This window comes from Bos indicus, chromosome 8, assembly GCF_029378745.1.
Source record: "Bos indicus isolate NIAB-ARS_2022 breed Sahiwal x Tharparkar chromosome 8, NIAB-ARS_B.indTharparkar_mat_pri_1.0, whole genome shotgun sequence".
NCBI lineage: Eukaryota > Metazoa > Chordata > Mammalia > Artiodactyla > Bovidae > Bos > Bos indicus.
Window position 1 is genome coordinate 91,083,294 of NC_091767.1, and position 20,916 is coordinate 91,104,209.

The 20,916-nt window shown below is 41.8% G+C and overlaps 1 protein-coding gene across 1 annotated transcript; it reads right to left on the reverse strand.

The window, feature by feature from the left end:
* Positions 1 to 1,032: 1,032 nt before the first annotated feature.
* ALDOB (aldolase, fructose-bisphosphate B) lies at positions 1,033 to 16,539 on the reverse strand. The gene is made up of 9 exons (XM_019966660.2): positions 16,387 to 16,539; positions 11,221 to 11,342; positions 10,167 to 10,378; positions 8,892 to 8,946; positions 6,514 to 6,674; positions 5,535 to 5,618; positions 4,509 to 4,683; positions 3,894 to 4,093; positions 1,033 to 1,564 (listed from the first exon to the last, which is right to left on the reverse strand). Exons 2-9 carry the CDS (start codon positions 11,330 to 11,332, stop codon positions 1,469 to 1,471), a joined length of 1,095 nt encoding a protein of 364 aa, XP_019822219.2. The 5' UTR covers positions 11,333 to 11,342; positions 16,387 to 16,539; the 3' UTR covers positions 1,033 to 1,468.
* Between the last annotated feature and the right edge of the window lie 4,377 nt (positions 16,540 to 20,916).

The window sequence follows — 20,916 nt, forward strand, 5'->3', positions numbered from 1 at the left end:
AAATAACCTCTAAGTAGGTTTGAATTGTTTATATGAATATATTAGTAGTTGTTTTTAGAAAAGTAATACAGCCACATGGAAAGAAACACTCAAATATTGTAGAAGCACATAAGTAAACATCTTCCCTGTGTCCCATTCCCAAGTCTTTTTCCTCAGAAGTCCCTTTGAATTAATTCTGTCTTATTCCTCTACTTCCTAATTTATCCACTCTAAGTAATATTTAGAAAACTTTGTCTTCCAGTCAAAGAATTTAGTTTACTACCTTTTCCTATATTTTTGTTATAGGTAGGAATATTTTAATGATTAAATCCATTTCCCTTGTATTTTAATAGACTTAAAGGACCTTTTTTTTTAAAGCACTACTTCTTACTCCACCAATTTCAAGTAGTAGCTTGACTCCCCATTAAGTAAATTACTGTTTTCTTTGCTTTCCTCCACGTCTTCTCCCCCTTGAATTTCTCAGCTTCTCTCAGTTAAAACATTACTTTACTTTTTTTTTCACCAAAATCATTACTATTACATTGTCCAAAGTTATAATTAAATCCTCTCTTGTAACTATGGTTGTCTTTAATGCTTTTATAGGTTAATTCTGAAAATCAGAAGCCAATAAGCATAATTATGTGAATATTTCTTCCTGCAAAACTATGTGGTGTGCTTGGATGTGAGAGGAAGATGCAGTCCTGTGTCACCAAACCTGTACCATTTGATGAGGAATGTTCCAAGCACGAACGTCACAGTGATTGCTTTATTAAACTCCATATGTTGTTTGGAATCATTTTACAATGTAGCTTGCTTCACATTATGAATAGCCTTCATTTATAAATACCCTCAAAGTTGAAATCTAGCTTAGTAGTTCTCAAACTTGGCTGGAGCGTAGCCTAAGCATCCTGGGTTTTTTAATTTTGCCAGGTTAATCCAACGAGCAACCAATGTTGAGGATCCTAATGCTAATGGCATGTCTATAGAGTCAAAGGTAATGAAATGTATCAAATCCTTTGAAAGCAAGAGCACAAAGTAAAACCTGACATGAACTGAAGGTTTGTAGAACATTTTATTTCATTTTCTGGTTGCAGCTGTCTCCTTCATAACCTACCACTGCTAAAACTGTTTAATAAGATGCGCTTCTCTGCACTCAGCTTGGGAGGTATTTCATTTGGTGATCTGGATGGAGAGCTGGTTCTGTTTTAAAGTCTGTTCTTTTCTTAGATAGACTCTTTGGGGTGTGGGGAGCTAGAAACGTTGTAAAGAAACCATTGGGTGAGATTTCATCAGATCCCTGATATTCAGACTTGTTTCCATAACTGATTTTTTTCCACTTGTGTCTAAGAAATTAACATGTGTTGTGTTTCCAGTAGCTTGCAACCTAATTTCATCTAATTTCCAGGGTCAGTCGAAAAGTCGTTGTTTCCTTTCAGCCCTCCTACCAAGACACCTAGAGCGCCAGAGCCAAGCTGGTCAGCCTCGGGTTCTAGTAGGTATAGCTGGCAGTGAAGAGCGACTGGGTGGAAGCAGAGCCAGAAGAGCCCATGTGAACATACTGTCCTTTGGCTGCCTGGCTGTTAGCCTAAAACACAAGCGTGAGAGAGGAGACCGAGTTAGAGCAACCTGAGCTTGACCCTCTTTGCTTCTCATTTGAAACCAGCTACACTTTCATGTAGATTTTTCTTCCATACAGTGGTTTTGCTAAATATTGCTGCTGATACCATTCCTTCCTTTTATGCTTTTATCCTTACTTCCTTTTTAAAATCCCAGTTTTCTGAGCATTTCTCAGGCAAGCTGAGAAATGTTGTAACTCTGTTATAACTAAGAAGGTTTCTTTTTCGCACCAGCAATACTGCAACAACCGTCCTAGAAATAAAAGTTGAGAAACTTATCACTCATACAGTGATAAGGAAAAGGAAATCTCAGTTCCAAAATTTGGGAACCTTGAAATAGTTGTTGAGTAGTCTGCTAGGAAAATGACCAGACATATTGCCAAACATCAGGCAAGTGTAGCTGAAGCTTCACTATAGCAAAAAGAAAAAAAATTTTTTTAATAAGTTTTACATTTTCTACATATATTTGTCCATAAGAATATATAATTCTATGTAGTTGTTATTGTAATATCATTTGATACCCTGTGTAAATTCCAACTAAAGTTGACTTTAGAATTATGAAACCTATCATAACACTCAAATGCCACTTAGCAGTACCTGTCTTCAAGTCACTGTTGCCATTTTCTGATCTCTCCAGGACTTATTTCTACATCTACAATGATTTTCGAAGTTAGGTTTCATGGACCTAATTAAGCACTTGTTAGAAATGGAAATTCTGCAGCTTGACCCCAGACCTTCTGAATCAGAAACTCCATGGCTGGGCACAGCCACCTGCATTTTAACATAACTTCCGGTGATTTGGATGCATGCTCAAGCTTGAGAACCACTGTTCTTGATGACAAGCTTCGCATCCCTTCGTTTGTGTGGCTAACCCTTACTTGCATAATCCCTTCATCATATTTGCTGTGTCTTCCCACCTCATCAGCCACACACCAGCAGAGCCACACCCATCATCATCAAATGGTAAAGCACTACCTCTAAAATCTCACACCTCTCTTACACGTCTGAGATGATGTTTTTAGCTTCTCTGTAGCCTTCCTTTCCTTTAATGCCTTATCATCAAACTTTTGGCTACACCTGATTCTTTGCCCAGGCTCTGCTCTCATCAACAGCAGCAAACTGGATAAGGCTATCACTCAAATTTGTTCCATCTCCCTGTTAAACTCTGATTCTTCAACCCTGCTCTTTCCCATTTAGGCTGATCTGAATCATCCTACATGCTGTCGGGAACATTCAGGATCTAATTTAATGTACCAAAAAAATTCATTTCAACTGCACCTTGCTTGATGCTTGGCCATAACCTCTGGTCAATTTCCTAGCAACTACTTCAACAACTATTCCAAGTTCCCCACTGTGAAGACCGAAATCTCCATTCCCTTATCATTCTCAACGGATGCTGTCACCTGTAATCAGTGATCAACCACTGCATCTCTCCACCTCTACAGACTTGATTCCAAACTCATCCTGTTTCTTTTCTGCTATCTTTTCCTTTCTTTCTAAGACCAACTCTTCCACCTGTATTTAACATTTTGTTTCATGTAGCACTGTTTCCTCTCAGTCTCTGTCCTTTCCTAATCTTTAATCTGTCCTCTGAATCCTTCTGCTTTACATTTAAACATGCCAAGCTCTTTCCTATTTGGCTAAACTCTAAGTCTCCTGAAGGCACTGGCTGTGTCTGCTTTGTTCACCCCAATCCTTGGTTCATAGGTACTCAAAAAGGAATGTTAGTAGTTGAATAAGACCCTTCTTTGTCCTCATTGTTCCTGGTAAACTTTCTGTGTCTTTTCCTGACAAGCATCTTGAATGGGTACCTTTTCTTTACTGAACCTGTTTTGTTGAGGGTCATTGATATGCCCTTCAATGCCAGTATCTCCAAAGCCTTTTCCCACCTTTATTTTTAACCTCTTTGTAGGGTGCTGTTATTGACCCTTTGAAACTTCATTCTGTTTGCTCCTAGAATCCTTAGTTCATCTTAATATATATCATCACTGCTTTTCTTGGTGGCTTCTCCTCTTCATCTTCTCAAAATGAAAGATATCCCATGTTCATTCCTTGGCCCTCTTCATTGTCCCTCTAAAGTGTCTCTTTGGAAATTGCCTTCAATCCACTAACATCAATTATACTCCCTGTGTGGAGAGTTCAAAACTCTCTCCAGCCTTGTCTTTCCTACTAAGCTCTAATGCCACAATTTCAAATACCTGGTAGACACTATCTGGAGTCCATCATGGCCTGAAGAAAGCAATGAGAGCCAGGTCCCAAGTATCCACTCGATTAAGCACATAAGAAGAAGTGTCTTACCAGGGCCCGCTTCATAAAGGCCTCCTGGGTTGCCTTCTTGTTTTCAGCCTTGCCACCCCACGCAGCCAGTGCACTGGCCTGCAGGGCCCGTCCATAAGAGAAACTTAGTTTCCAGGGCTTTGGTAGAGGGCAAAGGTTGATAGCATTGAGGTTGAGAGTAGCATCCTCTTCACTCATGCCACCAGACAAAAAGCAGATGCCTGGAAGGAGAGAAGCCATTCCACTCCACTAATCTTGGCTGTGTACCCTGCTTGAGAAAGCAAGCAAGGAGCCTAAAAGAAACATCATGTCTCAATCTTTTCCCCGCTTGATTTGCATGGGACTAGGTTGGAGAAATTAGCTTGCCTTTGCTGAGGCTAGCTGGGCTGAGGAGAGGACGGATTTAGTAAATAAGAGGGCAGTGAAATGTTGAGGAAATCAATGGATTGTATGTATTTTGATGGACTCAGGATAGGTGGCATCATGCAGTTTGAGGGAGAAGTGTTGGCTACCTGTGATATAACAGAGATCGGTTTCATGGCTGGAAGGAGAGTCCTGGACATATGCAAATGCTTCTGGCATTCCTTCAAAGAGTGAGGACTAAGACCTCAAGTTAGAGAAGAAAGAAAATCTTACCAGGAACAGCTGCAGGAACAGTACGGTGGAGAGCTGTAACTGTGGCCATTGCCACCTGCTCTGGAGTATACTTCTTGGTGCAGGCATGTCCAGCAGTCACCATGTTGGGCTTCAACAGGGTGCCCTCCAAGTAAACGTGATGGTCATTCAGGGCCTTGTATACAGCAGCCAGGACCTGAAGGACAAAAGACCCACATAGGTGAAACCCGGAGCCAGCCATAGAGTCATCTGACTCTGCAGTATAGAGTCACTTCTATACTGCAGGGAAGGAGGATGAAGGAATTCCCACACATTGCTTGGCCAAAGCTTCCCAACCAGCCCTTAGGCTCAATCAGGGTGATGCCCGCAAACCACAGACAAGCCAGCCTGTCCCTGCTGCCCCTCCCCTAGCTGCTCACTGCATGGACTACCCGGATGGCTCTGCTTCCGAGAAGCCCCTCACAGCTTCCTTCCCATTACTCCCATTGGTCAATTGAGTCTGCCTTGATTTAATTCGCTGGGGACATCCAAATCAGCCTCCATTCTCTATCCCCATAGAAGCTAAGTGATCATTAAAATATAAATTTTACAGACAGGAGTGCTTTCAGAGCTCATTTCAGTCCACCTCATTTTGCAAGTGGAGAAACTGAGGACTTTCTTGCTTTCTTACAAATGTATGTGGCTAATTTAGAAAGTTATATGTGAAAAAATCACCTTCTAATTACATTTTCTCATGGAAGCCTCATCTTATTTCTTAAACATAATGGAAATGAGGTCCAAAAATATAATATGACTTTCCCAGGTCCCACAACAGGGAATATGGATGCTTAAACCCTAGTCTTGGTAATGTAGATCTGCTTTTTCACAAGGAGTGTACCATGTGCCCCCAAAAGTGGAAGGTTTGATAATACCTCCTTACCATCTCAACACTACATAATGATTCTAACCGTAGAATACTTCACATGTAACAGCTGAGATATAAGTAACAACTGTTACTTAAAAACAGATATTTTAACTGGCATTGCCACATTTATGTTTAAGACTTACCTTCTCAGTAACATACTGGCAGTGTTCCATGTCATGGCTGCCATCAGGAATTACCTCTGGTTCAACAATGGGCACCAGACCATTCTAAAGAGAAAAATAGAGGGGACAGAATGAAGCTCTGTTCACTGGGATCTTTTTCTTAACATTTAGCATTCCAACTGGTACAGGGTGAAGCCCTTATGGAGAAATATCATATAAATGACTTAAAATCAATGAACATAAATTTAACAGGATATCTAGTGAGCATCTGTGGTTTAGCCAAAAAAGAACAGTGAGGGAAAAAAAAGTTTTCCTTGAAATGGGGTACAGTAAATGCAAACTCTATTTCTGTATATCATTCCAGAGACTATTCTACTACCTCAGAACCTATATGTTATCCTTTTAGGGCAGGCAAGCTTAAATCACTGATAAAAATGCCTCTCATATGGGTTAAGGAATTCAAGCAATGTTTTCAATTCTGATTGGGAAGCTCCAAGTGCCCACAATTCTGGTAACCCCAGTACTGTACCCACACAAGCAAATCAGACTTAAGTTGGATCCCAGAGGCACTTTGCAACAGGTTAGAAACTTTAGCATCAAGCTACCATCCTCCAACAAATTATTTGAATTGGAACCAGATCAAGGCTGTCACCCTTGAGCTGGGGATTAAGAGGCTCGTGTCCTTGGCCACGGTGGGGCATAGACATGCGAATGCCCTGGCCTCAAGAGGTGATTGCTTTCAAGACTCAGCTTACAGTGCTTTGGTAGAAGGCCACACTTGAATATGTTTGCCTTTTGGATTCATTTGGTTCCTTGTGGAACCAAATCTTACTCTACCACACCTAGTATAAGTAGTAAAAAAAAAAAAAAAAAAAAAGCCATCAGATTATAGTGGTGAGAGAAAAGGAAGGATCATGTATGGTTACAGTAAAATTAGAAAGTTGGGCTTTGAAGAAAACTCTTGCCTACTGTATTTGAGGCCAAGGGTAAAGAAGAGCACCTGCTGACAGATGCTGGCATAGCGGGCGAGGGTGTTGGCGTTTTCCTGGATAGCAAGATGGGATGGACACTGGTTGTCAATCTTCAGCACAGCACGCCACTTCCCAAAGTCAGCACCATCTTTCTTATACTGAGCACAGCGTTCAGAAAGGCCATCAAGCCCTGCAAATCATGAGAGAGAAAGGCTTCTTTGCATCCCTGACTGCTACTGATAAAGTGAAGGAGTTCCCCTTTTGCTTAGCATTCAGTCACAGAGCTTGAGGATCCAAAACATACAGCAAAGAAATAAACATTCCAGTACTAAGTCAAAAGATCTGTGTTTAATAAGTTTAATTTTGATATACATATTATATACTCTATAAAATGAGTAAACTAATATTTTAGTACTTCCTGTGTTCCAAGGCATGATTCTAAATATTTTGCACATCTTATCTCATTTAATAATCATAACTGCCGGGAGCCGGTGAGACATTCCACTCGTGACAAAGGTCATGAGGAAGGAGGCTCGGCATACGCAAAGGCGGGATCGAGCCTCAGGAGTCCCCCCGGATATTCTCGAGCATCTGCCCCCAAAAAACCAGAGTCTGCCTACTTTATTGCTTTGTGGTCTCACCTCTGACTTTACTGGGGGCTGTCACCCACCACCATCTTGCTCTCTCTGTCAAAGAGTTAACTTACAGCTCCAATTAATAAAGTTCCTGGGCAATTAGGAGTGTTTAAATCCAAACCCCTCAGATGGCTCTCTAACTCGCCTGACAAGTTTACCCGGACTCCTACAGCTATGCATACGATTGTTTACAGTCTCCCAGCCTTGAGAGGCATGGGAAGCTTAAGATATTCAAATAGCTTAGAGCCTCTCAGAGAGTTAGAAACTGTCAGAATAAACTATAAAGGATTTCATTGATGAGCCAATGCTTGTTGCCAAGTTTTCACATCCCCTCAATTGTATCCTTGAATGTGTATTAATTAATAATTGGTATGTAGAAAAAATAAGTAGTGGCCTTGGTGTTAGTAACTTTAGACCCTTAAGGTAATAAATTCTTTCCTTTGTTGTAAACCCATTACACATCCACCCTATAGGAATGCAATTTTATCTTTGGAAGATGGCACCAAACCTTAAAATAATTACTCTTAGAGAAAATAAGTCTTTGTTGATAAGTCCTTGTCAAGAGTCATAAAATGTTAATAGGCCTTCTGGCCAGAAGATGATGTAAATCACCTAAACCATTTGTATACGATAAATTTGCAGGAAAGAAACCCTGGTTTTTGATAAGGATCAAAAACTGCTGACTTTGTATCCCCTATTATCCTCTATGTGTAACTTAGGGTATATAAGCCCCTGTTAAAAATAAAGCTACGGGCCTTGCTCACCAACGCTTGGTCTCCCCATGTCATTCTTCCCTTTAACTTCCAGCTGAGTCTCCATCTGGAGCGCGGAACCCACCACGCTTACTAATTATGCCTGGGCTTCTAAGACCCACTTGAGAAGGTGTCTAGGGTGGGGCACCTTCCGCTATTCAAGAGGGCGCCTGCGGCCTACGTAAGTGGTGCAAACTTCTTGTCTTGAAGTTTTATTGGTCTCCCGCGTAAACCAAGCTACTCAGCTTCTTTTCTCCACTGAATTTTCCTACTGAGCTATCCTCATTCTATTACTCTTTGTATCTTTGATAAATATGTAAATAGTTGCCGACTCCGTCTCCCCTTTGAATACCCTGGATCAGCCCGGGCTGGACCCCGGCACATAACAACTCTAATAGTTGTTAGACTGTTACAACCTAATAGTCATATAACTAATAGCTGTATATTCATTTTACAGATTCAAAAACTGAGGCTCTGAGAGGTAAAGTAACTTCAAGTTTGAATAGCTAAAGAGAGACAGAGCTGAGATTTAGTCCGCTTAGCTAACCCAATGCTATGGTTTATACCTATCTCTTGGGCAGATAGGCTTATACCTATCTCTTGCAAAATTATCTAGTGAATGATGGAAGCAGTGTCCAGACCCAAGTGTGTCTAATCCCATAGCTTGGGATCTTTCCTCTTTACTGCTGCTAGATTTTTCTAAAATAATATTCCCAAGTATAAAGTATCTTCTCTGTCTAGGGCACTGTTGATAAGCATTTTATGTGCAGTGTCTACTTTAATTCCCACAACTATTCTGCAAAGTAGATGTTGCTATCTCACTTTAATGGAGACTCAGAATATTTAAGTGACTAGCCTGAGGGCATACAGTTGTTAACTAGAGTAGCTGGGGCTGAAGAACAGGTGTGTGGCTCTAAAACTAGTGTGATAGTCACAGTTTGCTTCCCTCCATCACTTCTTTGCTTGTCTTCATTTCTGGCATATACTGGCATGATTCATATCAGCGGGCAAAATCCTCACCTTGAACGGTGGTTTCTTTGTTTGTTCCTGCAAGCGGAGCAACTCCTTGATCTAACTGTGAATATAAATAATTAACAATTAGCAGGTGTCAGGTGTCCCTGGAAAATACAAGCAGAGTCCCTGGTGCTAAATAGTAGTTCTCATCTTTCACAAACCAAGGAGCTGAATTAGGAAAGTACGTTAGTCATTGAGGGGATACAATTTAGTCCACAGTAGAAGTGAAGTTATCTGGAAAGAACAGTGTAAGAGTATCAACCCTAAGAGGATGGAAAGTATGGAAAGCACAGGCCTGGAGCTTGAGAAGCAAGAAGTAATCTGATAGCACCTGAGATGAATAGGTGCCTGTGTAAGAGCCACTTCCTTTAAATGATTCATTCATTTACTCAAGAGACATTTATCAAGCACTGCACATATCAAGCCCTATGCTATTATAGGAGCTAAGAGGAACAGGGCTGCAGCCTCTACTGTCAACATAACAGAGGCTATGGTCATGAGCCCAAGAGGCAGCAGTCTGGGTTTGAACTGGCTCCAATTTTGCCTTGCTGTGGACAAGTTATACTACTCCCTGTAATTCTGTTTTCTTGCCTCATCTCTAAAAATAGGGATAATAATTGAGTCTATCTCTAGAGGTTGTGAGGAGTAAATGAGCTCCTGGAGTTGTAAGCACTCAACAAATACGGATGATCACTCTTGAGAAGTTCATGAAGTTTTGGAAGACCTAGTTACAGTAGAACAGTAAGTGTTTTAACGGTAATAATTATCATGAACTAAATAATAATGGTGTGACAGGCACTGTTTTACAAGCTCACTTGAGTTGCCAGTCCAGGTTCGATGCACGATACTGGCTGCTTGGGGCTAGTGCACTGGGATGACCCAGAGGGATGGAATGGGGAGGGAGGAGGGAGGAGAGTTCAGGATGGGGAACACATGTATACCTGTGGCAGATTCATTTTGATATTTGGCAAAACTAATACAATTATGTAAAGTTTAAAAATAAAATTAAATTTAAAAAAAAGAACTTTATGAGGAAGGTACTATTATTCCCATTTTAAAAATGAGAAAATGGAGACACAAAGAGATTAAGTTCTTTGTAGGAAAATGGTTGAAAGAAGAAGGTACTGGAAAGGTCAAGAAGAGGATCTGTTTCTCAGTGGGATGGTGAGGATGGAAAGGAGTGAGAAGAGCAATTAGATGAGAGTGCTCCTCGTGTTGGCCATGTCCCAACTTCTGTGTTGTGAGTGTGGCTGTGGTGAGATGGGAGCAAGATGTATTCACCTTGATTCCCACCACGATCCCTTTTTCCTTGAGGATGTCTCTGAACAGCTTTCCCTGGCTGTCCTTCTGGTAGAGGGTCTCATGGAAGAGGATCACACCCCCGATGCTCTGGCTGACGGTGCTGTCCACAGTGAAGAGGAGTTCGCGGAACTGCCGGCGGTTCTCTTCCGTGTTCTCCACCTTGATCCTTTGCAGGCGGTTCCCCATCGTGCCTACATGGGTGAGTGAAGGCAGCGTAAGGAGCAGTCTGGTGCTTCCCTGCCAACCCCCTCCATACCAACCACTGATCCTCACCAGGATGGACAGCAATGCTCTTTTTGTATTCAGATCTTCAGAGCTCCTGACAATCTCATGGACAGAGGAGCCTGGTAGATTGCAGTCCATGGGGTAGCAAAGAGTTGGGCATGACTGAGTGACTCAGAGCTCCTCTCTCTTTTTTTTTTTGTCTCCCCAGGAAAAGACCTGGCTGCTGTCACAATGCTGGTGAGGAAGAGCATGTGCTGGATGTGTCATCAAGGTGTATGCCACCATTGGGTACAAATGGGGCTGCAAGGCCCTGAGGCCTCTTTAGCTCTCCCCTGGTCCAGCCCTGATCCGACCCGATGTACCGACAGTGGAAGGAGGGGTCAGGCAGGCTCTTGACTTCTCTGACTACTGTCATTTTATCGGGGGGCTGTTGAGGCCCTCCCTTGTGCCATCCTGAGCTGCTCTCAGTCACAAGCTTTGCCCCATTCCTGATGTTGACACTTCGCTGCTCTCACCACCCATCCTTGGCTGGCTTTACACTGACTTCTCATCAGCGGCAGAGGTCTCTTACTGAGTTCCTGGCCTTGCTACAGCTTGGATGTAGGACTTGAGCCTGTTCACTTGTTTTTCAGAAATCTGCCTTCTGGAATGACAAGACACAAAAGGTCTGTGCTTACTGAGTCTTCTGTTCCCCCTCCTGTGTACATAAACCTTTATTTCCTCTGAGAGGAGAGAGAATATGATCCAGTTGCCTTTGCTAAGTGGAGAATCAGGAGGATGTTTGTAGTGTGATGTTTCCTACGCTCACCTACGGACTCATCTGCAGCCAGGATCCCCTTCCCATTGGCAACAATGCGTCGGGCAGTTTCTGAGAGTGCCTTCTTCTGTTCTGAAGTGAGGGCTGGAAACTGGTGGGCCATGGTGACAGGTCTGGAAAAGAGTGTAGGAGAGTTAGTTGTGAATTGAACTGTGGGTCTTTCACATGGATTCACGCCCAAGACAGCAGGTGTGCAGAAATGCCCTGTAGGCCCCTCTGACATTTCTGGCCCATTTCTACAACCAGCTAAACAAATGAAGTCTGTTCTGTTTTGAAGCCTAAGTAGTTGCAATTAGCCATAATGGATGAAGGTGGGATGCCAAATGTCATGGTGATCCTAAACAGAATGTCTTTCAGGAAATCACTGGGATGACTGATCTTATAACTCAACCAACTAATGAGTGATATGCTTAAATCTGACAAACAGGGATCATGGCAGTAATCAACTGTCTCTCTATTCTGTGGATTCCTGGTGCCATCAGGGGCCCTGGCTGACTTTGAGGCCAGGATAGTGAAGCTTTCCACCTCTGTGGCCATTCCTCACTTTACTCTGTTTGCCTATAGTCTCACCAGAGTATTGTCTAGGCAGCAAGCTTCAGAGGAGAAGCTGCCATTTGGCCTTGAATTTAATTTCTCTTCAGCTTTGGGACATAGAGGGTGGAGTGCATCTCCTTTTTCTTATCTTCAACCACCTGTGAGACTATCTGGGGCAGACGGGGAGGATTTTTCCTAACCTCCGGGCTGGACATTGGCATCCAATGTCATGTTTTGATTCCTGCCCCAGTAATTCTCAGCTTCATTGCTTTGGCAAGGGCAGACTCTGGCTCAAAAATCCCCTACCCAAGCAATTTCTCAGTGGTGGTCATCTAAAGGGGGTCATTGCTCCTGTTTGCTGCCACTTAGGGCTAGTCTTGAAAATGCAAGCTTACAGGACTCTCGTCTTGGATGTTAGAATAGTTTGGATTATCAAAGGAAAAAATGGCAGTGAAGATTATCCTGTGGTCTCCTCCTTTCCCCTGTCTCCTCTCCCCTTATATACTCACACACAGGGTAGATGCCCTGTGTCTGCTTTCTACTTCCTGGAAACTAAGGGACCCCTCACTTCTCATCCCATCCATTCAACAATGAGATAACGAGGACAAGTATTATCTTCATTAATTAATGAACAAGCTAAGACTTGGAGAAGCTAACTGACTTGTCCAAGGTCCCACCTAGGATGAGGCAGTCCCCCACCCAGTTGTCCTTCTCATGGCAAATCGATCTTGATATTTTCTGTGTCTTTTCAAAGCAAGCTGTCAGTATTCTATCCCTTGATAGAGAAGTCAGTGGCTACTGAACTAATTCCTGACAAGGTATAACTGATGGCACTCACTGTGGCTACTCTTGCTTCAACACTTAACTCCAAGAATAGAACCACAATGCTGTCACTGGGGTACCAGAACAGGTAGTGGGAAATAATCACAAAGAAGATAATTTTCCAATGCCCTTTATATCCAAGCCACCCGAAGATAGTGTTCCCCCTGTTTATATGTTAGTTCCTAAATTGTAGTCAGAGACTGTTAGATTTGGATCTGATCTCCAGATCTTCATGTCAGATTTAAGACAACTTGAGGTTGGTGAACTTTAAGCCAAAGTACAAATTTTCTCTCTCAGCCTAGATTTCTCCTCTAAAGTTTTCTTGTCATAAAGGAGTTGAAAAATACAAAAAAAAAAAAAAAATGTTTCCTTAATAAAACAAAAGAAAAACATAGCCCAATAATAGCAAATGCTATTTACTGCCATGCACTCTGCTAATTGCTCTACACGCACTATAAAGTGCACTCCTCACAATAATTTCAAAAGGTAGCCAGGCTTCCCCCTTTTCCGCACCCTCTGCCATATGATAGATAAGAAAAAGATGGAAGATAGGTTAATTATTTGTCCAAGGACAAATAGCTAATAAGGCACATGTTGGGATAAGGAAGAATACTCCCTCTTCCACATAAATAGTGAGACTGGAGAAAGGAACTGGCCTTTGGGTGACTCTAATGTCCTTGGTGATTCCTGCCAGAGTACCAAAAATCCTTCAGCTATGTTTCATTAACGCCACACCACATTACCAATTCATAAATATCTGATTCATTTACACAGAAGTAGATCAGACAGACCTAGGTTCAAGGACCAGGTCTGCCTCTTCCTCACTAGGACCATGGGCAAATTGATAACTTTTCTGAGTCTTGGCTTACTATGGATTAAATGGCTGTAATATCTATTCTGGTTGTCTCACTGCCAGATGGATCACATGTGACCTGTGAGCAACCTACTCATTGTAGTTGCTTAGAATGTATTTGTGGAATCACATAATAAACATGAGGATGCTTTTTATAAGGCTTTATGAAAATTCTAGAATCAGTATTTCTCACTTTTTAATTAAAAAAATAATTCCCTAAGAGACTTCCATATTTCTGTTTACTACCAAGTGATTTGCTTCAGTCTGAGTGTGCTGACTCAACTAGAAAAAAAAACAGAGAAAAGGTCAAATCGAACCAATACTGTTTACGAGAAGTTAAACTTCTACAGAGGGATTAAAGTTCTGTACCACATCAGCACAAATATTGCTTCTCTGTTAATCATAAAACAGGGTCACAGGCTAATGTTCACCACTCGATGAGAGGAGGCCAGCTGGAAGTGGGTAATGATAGAGAATGATTTCTGTGTCCCTCAGCTTCTGCTTACTAAGGTCTCATGCCAACATTTTTAAAAGTGTGTAGGAAGTTGTTTACATTATATGATTAAGAAAAAATAAAGGCAAGTTTCAGAAAAGTGTGCAATACATAATGTCACTCTTTTTTAAATTAAACAAAAATGGTATGCACACATACTGTTTATGGGTCTATATACGCAGAGAATAACCACACTGAGCTTACTCCTGGGGAATGAAATAGGGTGGGGTGACTCTCATAGGTCACTTTATGTTTTTTTTTAATGTTTTATTTCTCAGTGAATAATTTTATATATTACATTATTTACTAAACATAATATATTAACAGGTATAAATGAAAGTGTTACTTGGTCAGTCATGTCTGACTTTTCATGAACCCATGGGCTGTACCTCTGTCCGTGGAATTCTTCAGGCAAGAATACTATAGTGGGTTGCCATTCCCTTCTCTAGGGGATCTTCCTGACCCAGGGATCAAACCTGGGTCTCCTGCATTGCAGGCAGGTTCTTTACCTGAGCCACCAGGGAAGCCCCATATTATCAGGTAATACATACGCAAATCTGGGAGAAGGTTGCGAGCACAAACGTACATGAATAAAAGGTAACTACAGAAAACAGAGCTACAGGTGAACTCAGAGGTATCTGTATCAACCTTGCTAACTTTAGAGATGAGGAAATTCAGGCCCAGGAAGAATGTGTCTGATACCCCTTCTAAGTTGTGATGTTTTAGGACTGTAATTCACATTCTACTGGCTTATGACTTGGAATTCTTTTTCCAATCCTTCTTCAGCAGAATAACAGATGAAACCCTGTTATATAGTTCTTTCTGCCTTCTTTAAAGAGACTCTCTGAAAATATAATAATGTGTAAAATATCAATATTTAACTCCTGGAGAATATAAGGGTGTAGAGAATTCATTTGCTTCTCCATGTACACGGCAGGTGGATTTTCAGGAAGACGTGAGGGGCTTATTCACTGGAAGCCCATGATTGTCAGGCACTGCATTTGGCACTTTCACATACAGATGCAGGAACATGCCCACAGCTTTGTTATGTATCTGATTCCATAGTGACAAGTCCAGTGAGATGCTCTAAAGCAGCCTGATCCCTGGTGCCTTTGAACACATGTGGAGCAGCTCACAAAGAGACCTGAATGTTGCTCTTTCCTCTAAACTCACACCTAAACCAAAGGAACCCTAGATTTATAGCAACTATATTCTGTTCCCTAACCCAGCACCTCATGTCTAGCCTGGGCCTGGATTGTCTGCAGATGAACCTTGCTTCAAATGATGGTGGCAGGAGAGCAGGAGCCCCTGCTGGATCCACATCAGCTAATGGAACTCTAGGTACCTATAATCACCTAGACCCAGGGATGGAACCTGAGTCTCCCACATTGCATGCAGATTCTTTACCATCTGAGTGACTGGGGAAGCCCCAACTATTTAAAGAGAAGTTTATTTTAAAAGGCAACATATCCTCACAACATGCCTGTTCTTCAGATAGTAGAACAAATATGGCAAAATACATCAGCAGCTTTTGATTTTAAATATCTCAAGCTGTAGGATTTTCATACGTTTTCTGTAGTAGGAAATGTTATAGAAAGTATCAAATAAGGGAAATGTTTGACAATTCATAATCAAAGGACGACTATGCTCCGTGATGCCTGTTCCATTTTCTCATTTGAGCTGTGGGTGCAGATGAAGGGAAAAACAAGCCAAGAGTTCATTTCTGTGACAAAGAAACTTCAGTGCAAGTTTTAATAGGTGTGGGAAGAGAATGAAGAAAATTACATAAGGAGATAAATATGTAAATAAATCATTGCAATAGGCAGTTGTTATGCAGGGAGCAGAAATGAGCAGGCATTTCAAAAACTGAGTAGAATCTAACCAAATAGGAAAATTCACTATAATAGAATATATAAACTTATTCACTGAGAAATAAAACATTAAAAAAAAACATAAAGTGACCTATGAGAGTCACCCCACCCTATTTCATTCCCTAGGAGTAAGCTCAGTGTGGTTTTTCTCTGCGTATATAGACCCATAAACAGTATGTGTGCATACCATTTTTGTTTAATTTAAAAAAGAATGACATTATGTATTGCACACTTTTCTGAAACTTGCCTTTATTTTTTCTTAATCATATAATGTAAACAACTTCCTACACACTTTTTAAAAAGTTGGCATGAGACCTTGGTAAGCAGAAAATTCACTCTGTTTTCCCTAAGCCAAAGACTCAAAAGGGCCCTCTTACAGGGACTGCTGGTAACTGGATAGGTCCGGATCTACCAGGATGGGTAGAGAGGAAAACAATCATTTCAACAGATCACCACGCTTTCAGCCACCATCACACTTTTCCTGAAAACAAAAGCCAACAAACGTTCCTCTCTGTGCTTAGTGCTATCACTAACCTCTGACTCCCTGGTATTCTCCAGGTAGACAAAGGAGGTTCTTTACTTACAGTCTGAGAGAGGAGAGTCCTCTTGGATCTATCAGAAGCTGTGGATGAGGCAGCAGCTGCCAAATAGGATGAACTTTTGCAACACCCAGTTTTTATAGACTTCTCACCCAAGTTGGCTTGTTGGTTGTTTTTTTTTTTTTTCTAACTTTTACCCTCTCCTTCCCACCTTGGCCTGGTAGAGAGGTGTTTAACCAATAACTCTGATTGGCTCATAAACAGCCAATCCTTCTAATCATGCTCACACACCCTCTATACTCAGAGTGTTAACACTATAAGGGACATCTGGAGACCTCGTAGTTCTCAATCCGGATTCTCTATTTTACAAATTAGGAGACACAGACAATCGATGAGGAGCAGTCATGCACCGAGTAGATGACTGGGCTCTGGAGTCCACCAAGGAAAACTGGGAAGCATGTAGCTCAGCTCCAGCACTTACTACACACATGACCTTGGTCAAGGTTATTTTCACTTCTCTGAGCCTGAATTTCCTCCTCTGTAAAGTGGAATCTGAACTTCACAAGAGCATTAAGTGAGTCTGTAAAGTGCCTGCATATAGGAGATACTCAAAGATCCTTCCCAGCGCCTCAAACCAAACTAGGCTCCCCGATGCTTTTAATGTCAGAACACAATGTCTCTTTACTTTAGTCTCATTCTCTCTCAACCTTTATATTTTTGTCTTTAAAGTTGGTAAAAACTAGAATAAAACTCAAAGTGATTGATGTAAGCCATCAGCTCCCCTAGTTACAGCACTGTCTTGAGGACTAGTTCATTCTACAGGGTTTTCTTTTCCTCTGAGCATTAAACCCAAATCTAATTCAAGAGAAGGCAAATAAAAATAGTGTATGCTTCCTAAGGCAAATAATGAAAGAGGCAAAATTTGTAGGAAAATCTAAAAATAATGCAATGACCATGATCACAGGAAAAGTATATTTCTCAGAAACATTCTCCTTTGAAATAACTCATAACATAGGAGGGAAAAAACCATCAAAACCAAAGTGCTCTATGGTATACAGTACAATACTATAGTGAGGGAAATATCCATGAAATAAAGGAAAAAGAAGCAGACCATTCGGTGTAGAGTTTAGGCTCAGACAGCTTCTAAAGGTGGAAAGTGTTACACACTGAATGTGAATATTGAGGGAAACTGAAATGTTTAAAACACAAATTTGAGGCTCATTTGTCTAGGGAAGTTTGGCCAAGGCCTGTCCTAAGGATAACAGAGGACAGAAATGGTATGGACCTAACAGAAGCAGAAGATATTAAGAAGAGATGGCAAGAATACACAGAAGAACTGTACAAAAAAGATCTTCACGACCCAGACAATCACAATGGTGTGATCACTGACATAGAGCCAGACATCCTGGAATGTGAAGTCAAGTGGGCCTTAGAAAGCATCACTACGAACAAAGCTAGTGGAGGTGATGGAATTCCAGTTGAGCTATTTCAAATCCTGAAAGATGATGTTGTGAAAGTGCTGCACTCAATATGCCAGCAAATTTGGAAAACTCAGCAGTGGCCACAGGACTGGAAAAGGTCAGTTTTCATTCCAATCCCAAAGAAAGGCAATGCCAAAGAATGCTCATACTACCGCACAATTGCACTCATCTCACACGCTAGTAAAGTAATGCTCAAAATTCTCCAAGCTAGGCTTCAGCAATATGTGAACCGTGAACTTCCTGATGTTCAAGCTGGTTTTAGAAAAGGCAGAGGAACCAGAGATCAAATTGCCAACATCCGCTGGATCATAGAAAAAGCAAGAGAGTTCCAGAAAAATGTCTCTTTCTGCTTTATTGACTATTCCAAAGCCTTTGACTGTGTGGATCACAATAAACTGTGGAAAATTCTGAAAGAGATGGGAATACCAGACCACCTGATCTGCCTCTTGAGAAATCTGTATGCAGGTCAGGAAGCAACAGTTAGAGCTGGACATGGAACAACAGACTGGTTCCAAATAGGAAAAGGAGTTCGTCAAGGCTGTATATTGTCACCCTGTTTATTTAACTGATATGCAGAGTACATCATGAGAAACGCTGGACTGGAAGAAGCACAAGCTGGAATCAAGATTGCCGGGAGAAATATCAATAACCACAGATATGCCGATGACACCACCCTTATGGCAGAAAGTGAAGAGGAACTCAAAAGCCTCTTGATGAAAGTGAAAGTGGAGAGTGAAAAAGTTGGCTTAAAGCTCAACATTCAGAAAACGAAGATCATGTCATCGGGTCCCACTACTTCATGGGGAATAGATAGGGAAACAGTGGAAACAGTGTCAGACTTTATTTTTCTGGGCTCCAAAATCACTACAGATGGTGACTGCAGCCATGAAATTAAAAGACGCTTACTCCTTGGAAGGAAAGTTATGACCAACCTAGATAGCATATTCAAAAGCAGAGACATTACTTTGCCAACAAAGGTTCGTCTAGTCAAGGCTATGGTTTTTCCAGTGGTCATGTATGGATGTGAGAGTTGGTCTGTGAAGAAGGCTGAGCGCCAAAGAATTGATGCTTTTGAACTGTGGTGTTGGAGAAGACTCTTGAGAGTCCCTTGGACTGCAAGGAGATCCAACCAGTCCATTCTGAAGGAGATCAGCCCTGGGATTTCTTTGGAAGGAATGATGCTAAAGCTGAAACTCCAGTACTTTGGCCACCTCATGGGAAGAGTTGACTCATTGGAAAAGACTCTGATGCTGGGAGGGATTGGGGGCAGGAGGAGAAGGGGACGACAGAGGATGAGATGGCTGGATGGCATCACTGACTCGATGAACGTGAGTCTCAGTGAACTCCGGGAGTTGGTGATGGACAGGGAGGCCTGGCGTGCTGTGATTCATGGGGTCGCAAAGAGTCGGACACGACTGAGCGACTGATCTGATCTGATCTGATCTGAAACCATGGAAAGTTCCCATCAGTGCTCCTGACTTCACCGGCCTCCCTAAGGCACACTTTCTGGTGCTCATTCAAACACCTGGTACTTGACTTGTCAGATTAGGATGATTGATCTGGAGACATATGAAGTTTCATCAAGTTTGACTTTTGTCAGAGGAGAAAGGAGGAATAAGAGGTGGATGATGACGACAGAATAGAGAGTGGGCTTAGTAATAGTTGTTGGGCATCAGGGCCGGGGTGGTCAGAACTGTGATTGGAACATTTTACCCACTGAGAAATTTATGGTAGAAATAATTTCCCACAGGCTACTAGGATAATTATTTTTGTTGTAATAATGACAACGATAATAATAATAGCTCTTTTTTGAAGTTTTATGATGCACTTGATTTTTTTGATGTATGCTCTCTAATCTAGCACCTCTCTGAAGAAAGGTTTATTAGCCCCACTTTCTGGACAAGGAAACTCTGGCTCAGAGAGATTAGGTAACTTGCCATAAGTCACAGGAAAGGTACACGGAGTACCTGTCTCACTTCAAGTCAGGGCGAGCTGCTTACGTTTTGGTGACCTCAAACTGCAGAGATTTGCTCTCTCCCTCTCCACCTCCCAGCAGTTTGTAACCTTGGACATTAAATCTGCATTAATCAGGGAAGAATGACTTGCGTTTGCAGACCAAGGTGGCCCTGATCTGCTGAGTATCGCTTCACGTGAACAGCAGACTGGCCAGGCATGTCGGAGGCGTATGAATTCATCTGCCCCTGAGTGGTGCCGCCTGCTGCTGCTCCATGGCATCAGCATTTGGCCACCTCCACAGTCTGACGTGCAACTGAAGCTCAAAGTTCAGGAAAGCAAGAGTGATGCTTACTGGATCTTATAGAACCAGCAACTCCTGAGCAACAGAGACTATTTACAGTTTTTTTAAAGTCTCTTACCTCAGTAAAATATTAAAATTGAGATGTCATGATATGTGAACTTGGAGGCAGTGAAACATTGTGGAATCTCCCAATCTCATTAGTCCTCAGTTTCACCATCTGTAAGATAAGCTGGTAATGCCTCCATCAGAAACTGATTATGAAGATGAATGAAACAGCATACAACTAGGAATTTAGTACAGTTATTTCACTAAATAACTGGATCTGAATGTATAATTCTGATTTAGAGGCCTCTGACTGCAGACTCTTCTCATAGGCAATAATAAGATGGCATCATTCCAGATCATTACTTTCAAAACCTCCAACAACTGCCTAATTTCTTTCACTCTTTGCCCCACTCTGGATACTTCTAGCCTGAATAAGATTTTACATGAGTTAAATGAGTTCATGTATAATATGAGGTCTAGGTCTACAAACTTGCACATGCAAATAAATCTCGTGTTTCTCAGGTTATACTCACTGTAGGATTAGTAATGTCACAGAAAAAGAACTTTTGTAAAATGGGGCCAAATCTTCACAATGCAAGGAAGAACCGGGGATGGATCAACACGATTTTTTTTTTTTAATTTGTCTGTTCCAGGTGTTGGTTGCAGCATGAGGGACCTTAAGCTGTGGCACTCGAACTCTTAGGTGCGCCATGTGGGATCCAGTTCCCTGACCAGGGATCAACCTGGGCCCTTGCATTGGGAGTGCGAAGTCCCAGTCACTGGACCGCCAGG

What these genes read in the sequence shown, in the direction of transcription:
- ALDOB (XM_019966660.2), bottom strand. Translation starts at nt 11,332, where the DNA reads ATGGCCCACCAGTTTCCAGCCCTCACTTCAGAACAGAAGAAGGCACTC. An exon ending in ATGCCAGCATCTGTCAGCAG is followed by an intron (nt 5,619 to 6,513) that starts GTGCTCTTCTTT and finishes TTTTCTCTTTAG; the next exon opens with AATGGTCTGGTGCCCATTGT. An exon ending in TGTTCCTGCAGCTGTTCCTG is followed by an intron (nt 4,094 to 4,508) that starts GTAAGATTTTCT and finishes CTCTCCTTCCAG; the next exon opens with GCATCTGCTTTTTGTCTGGT.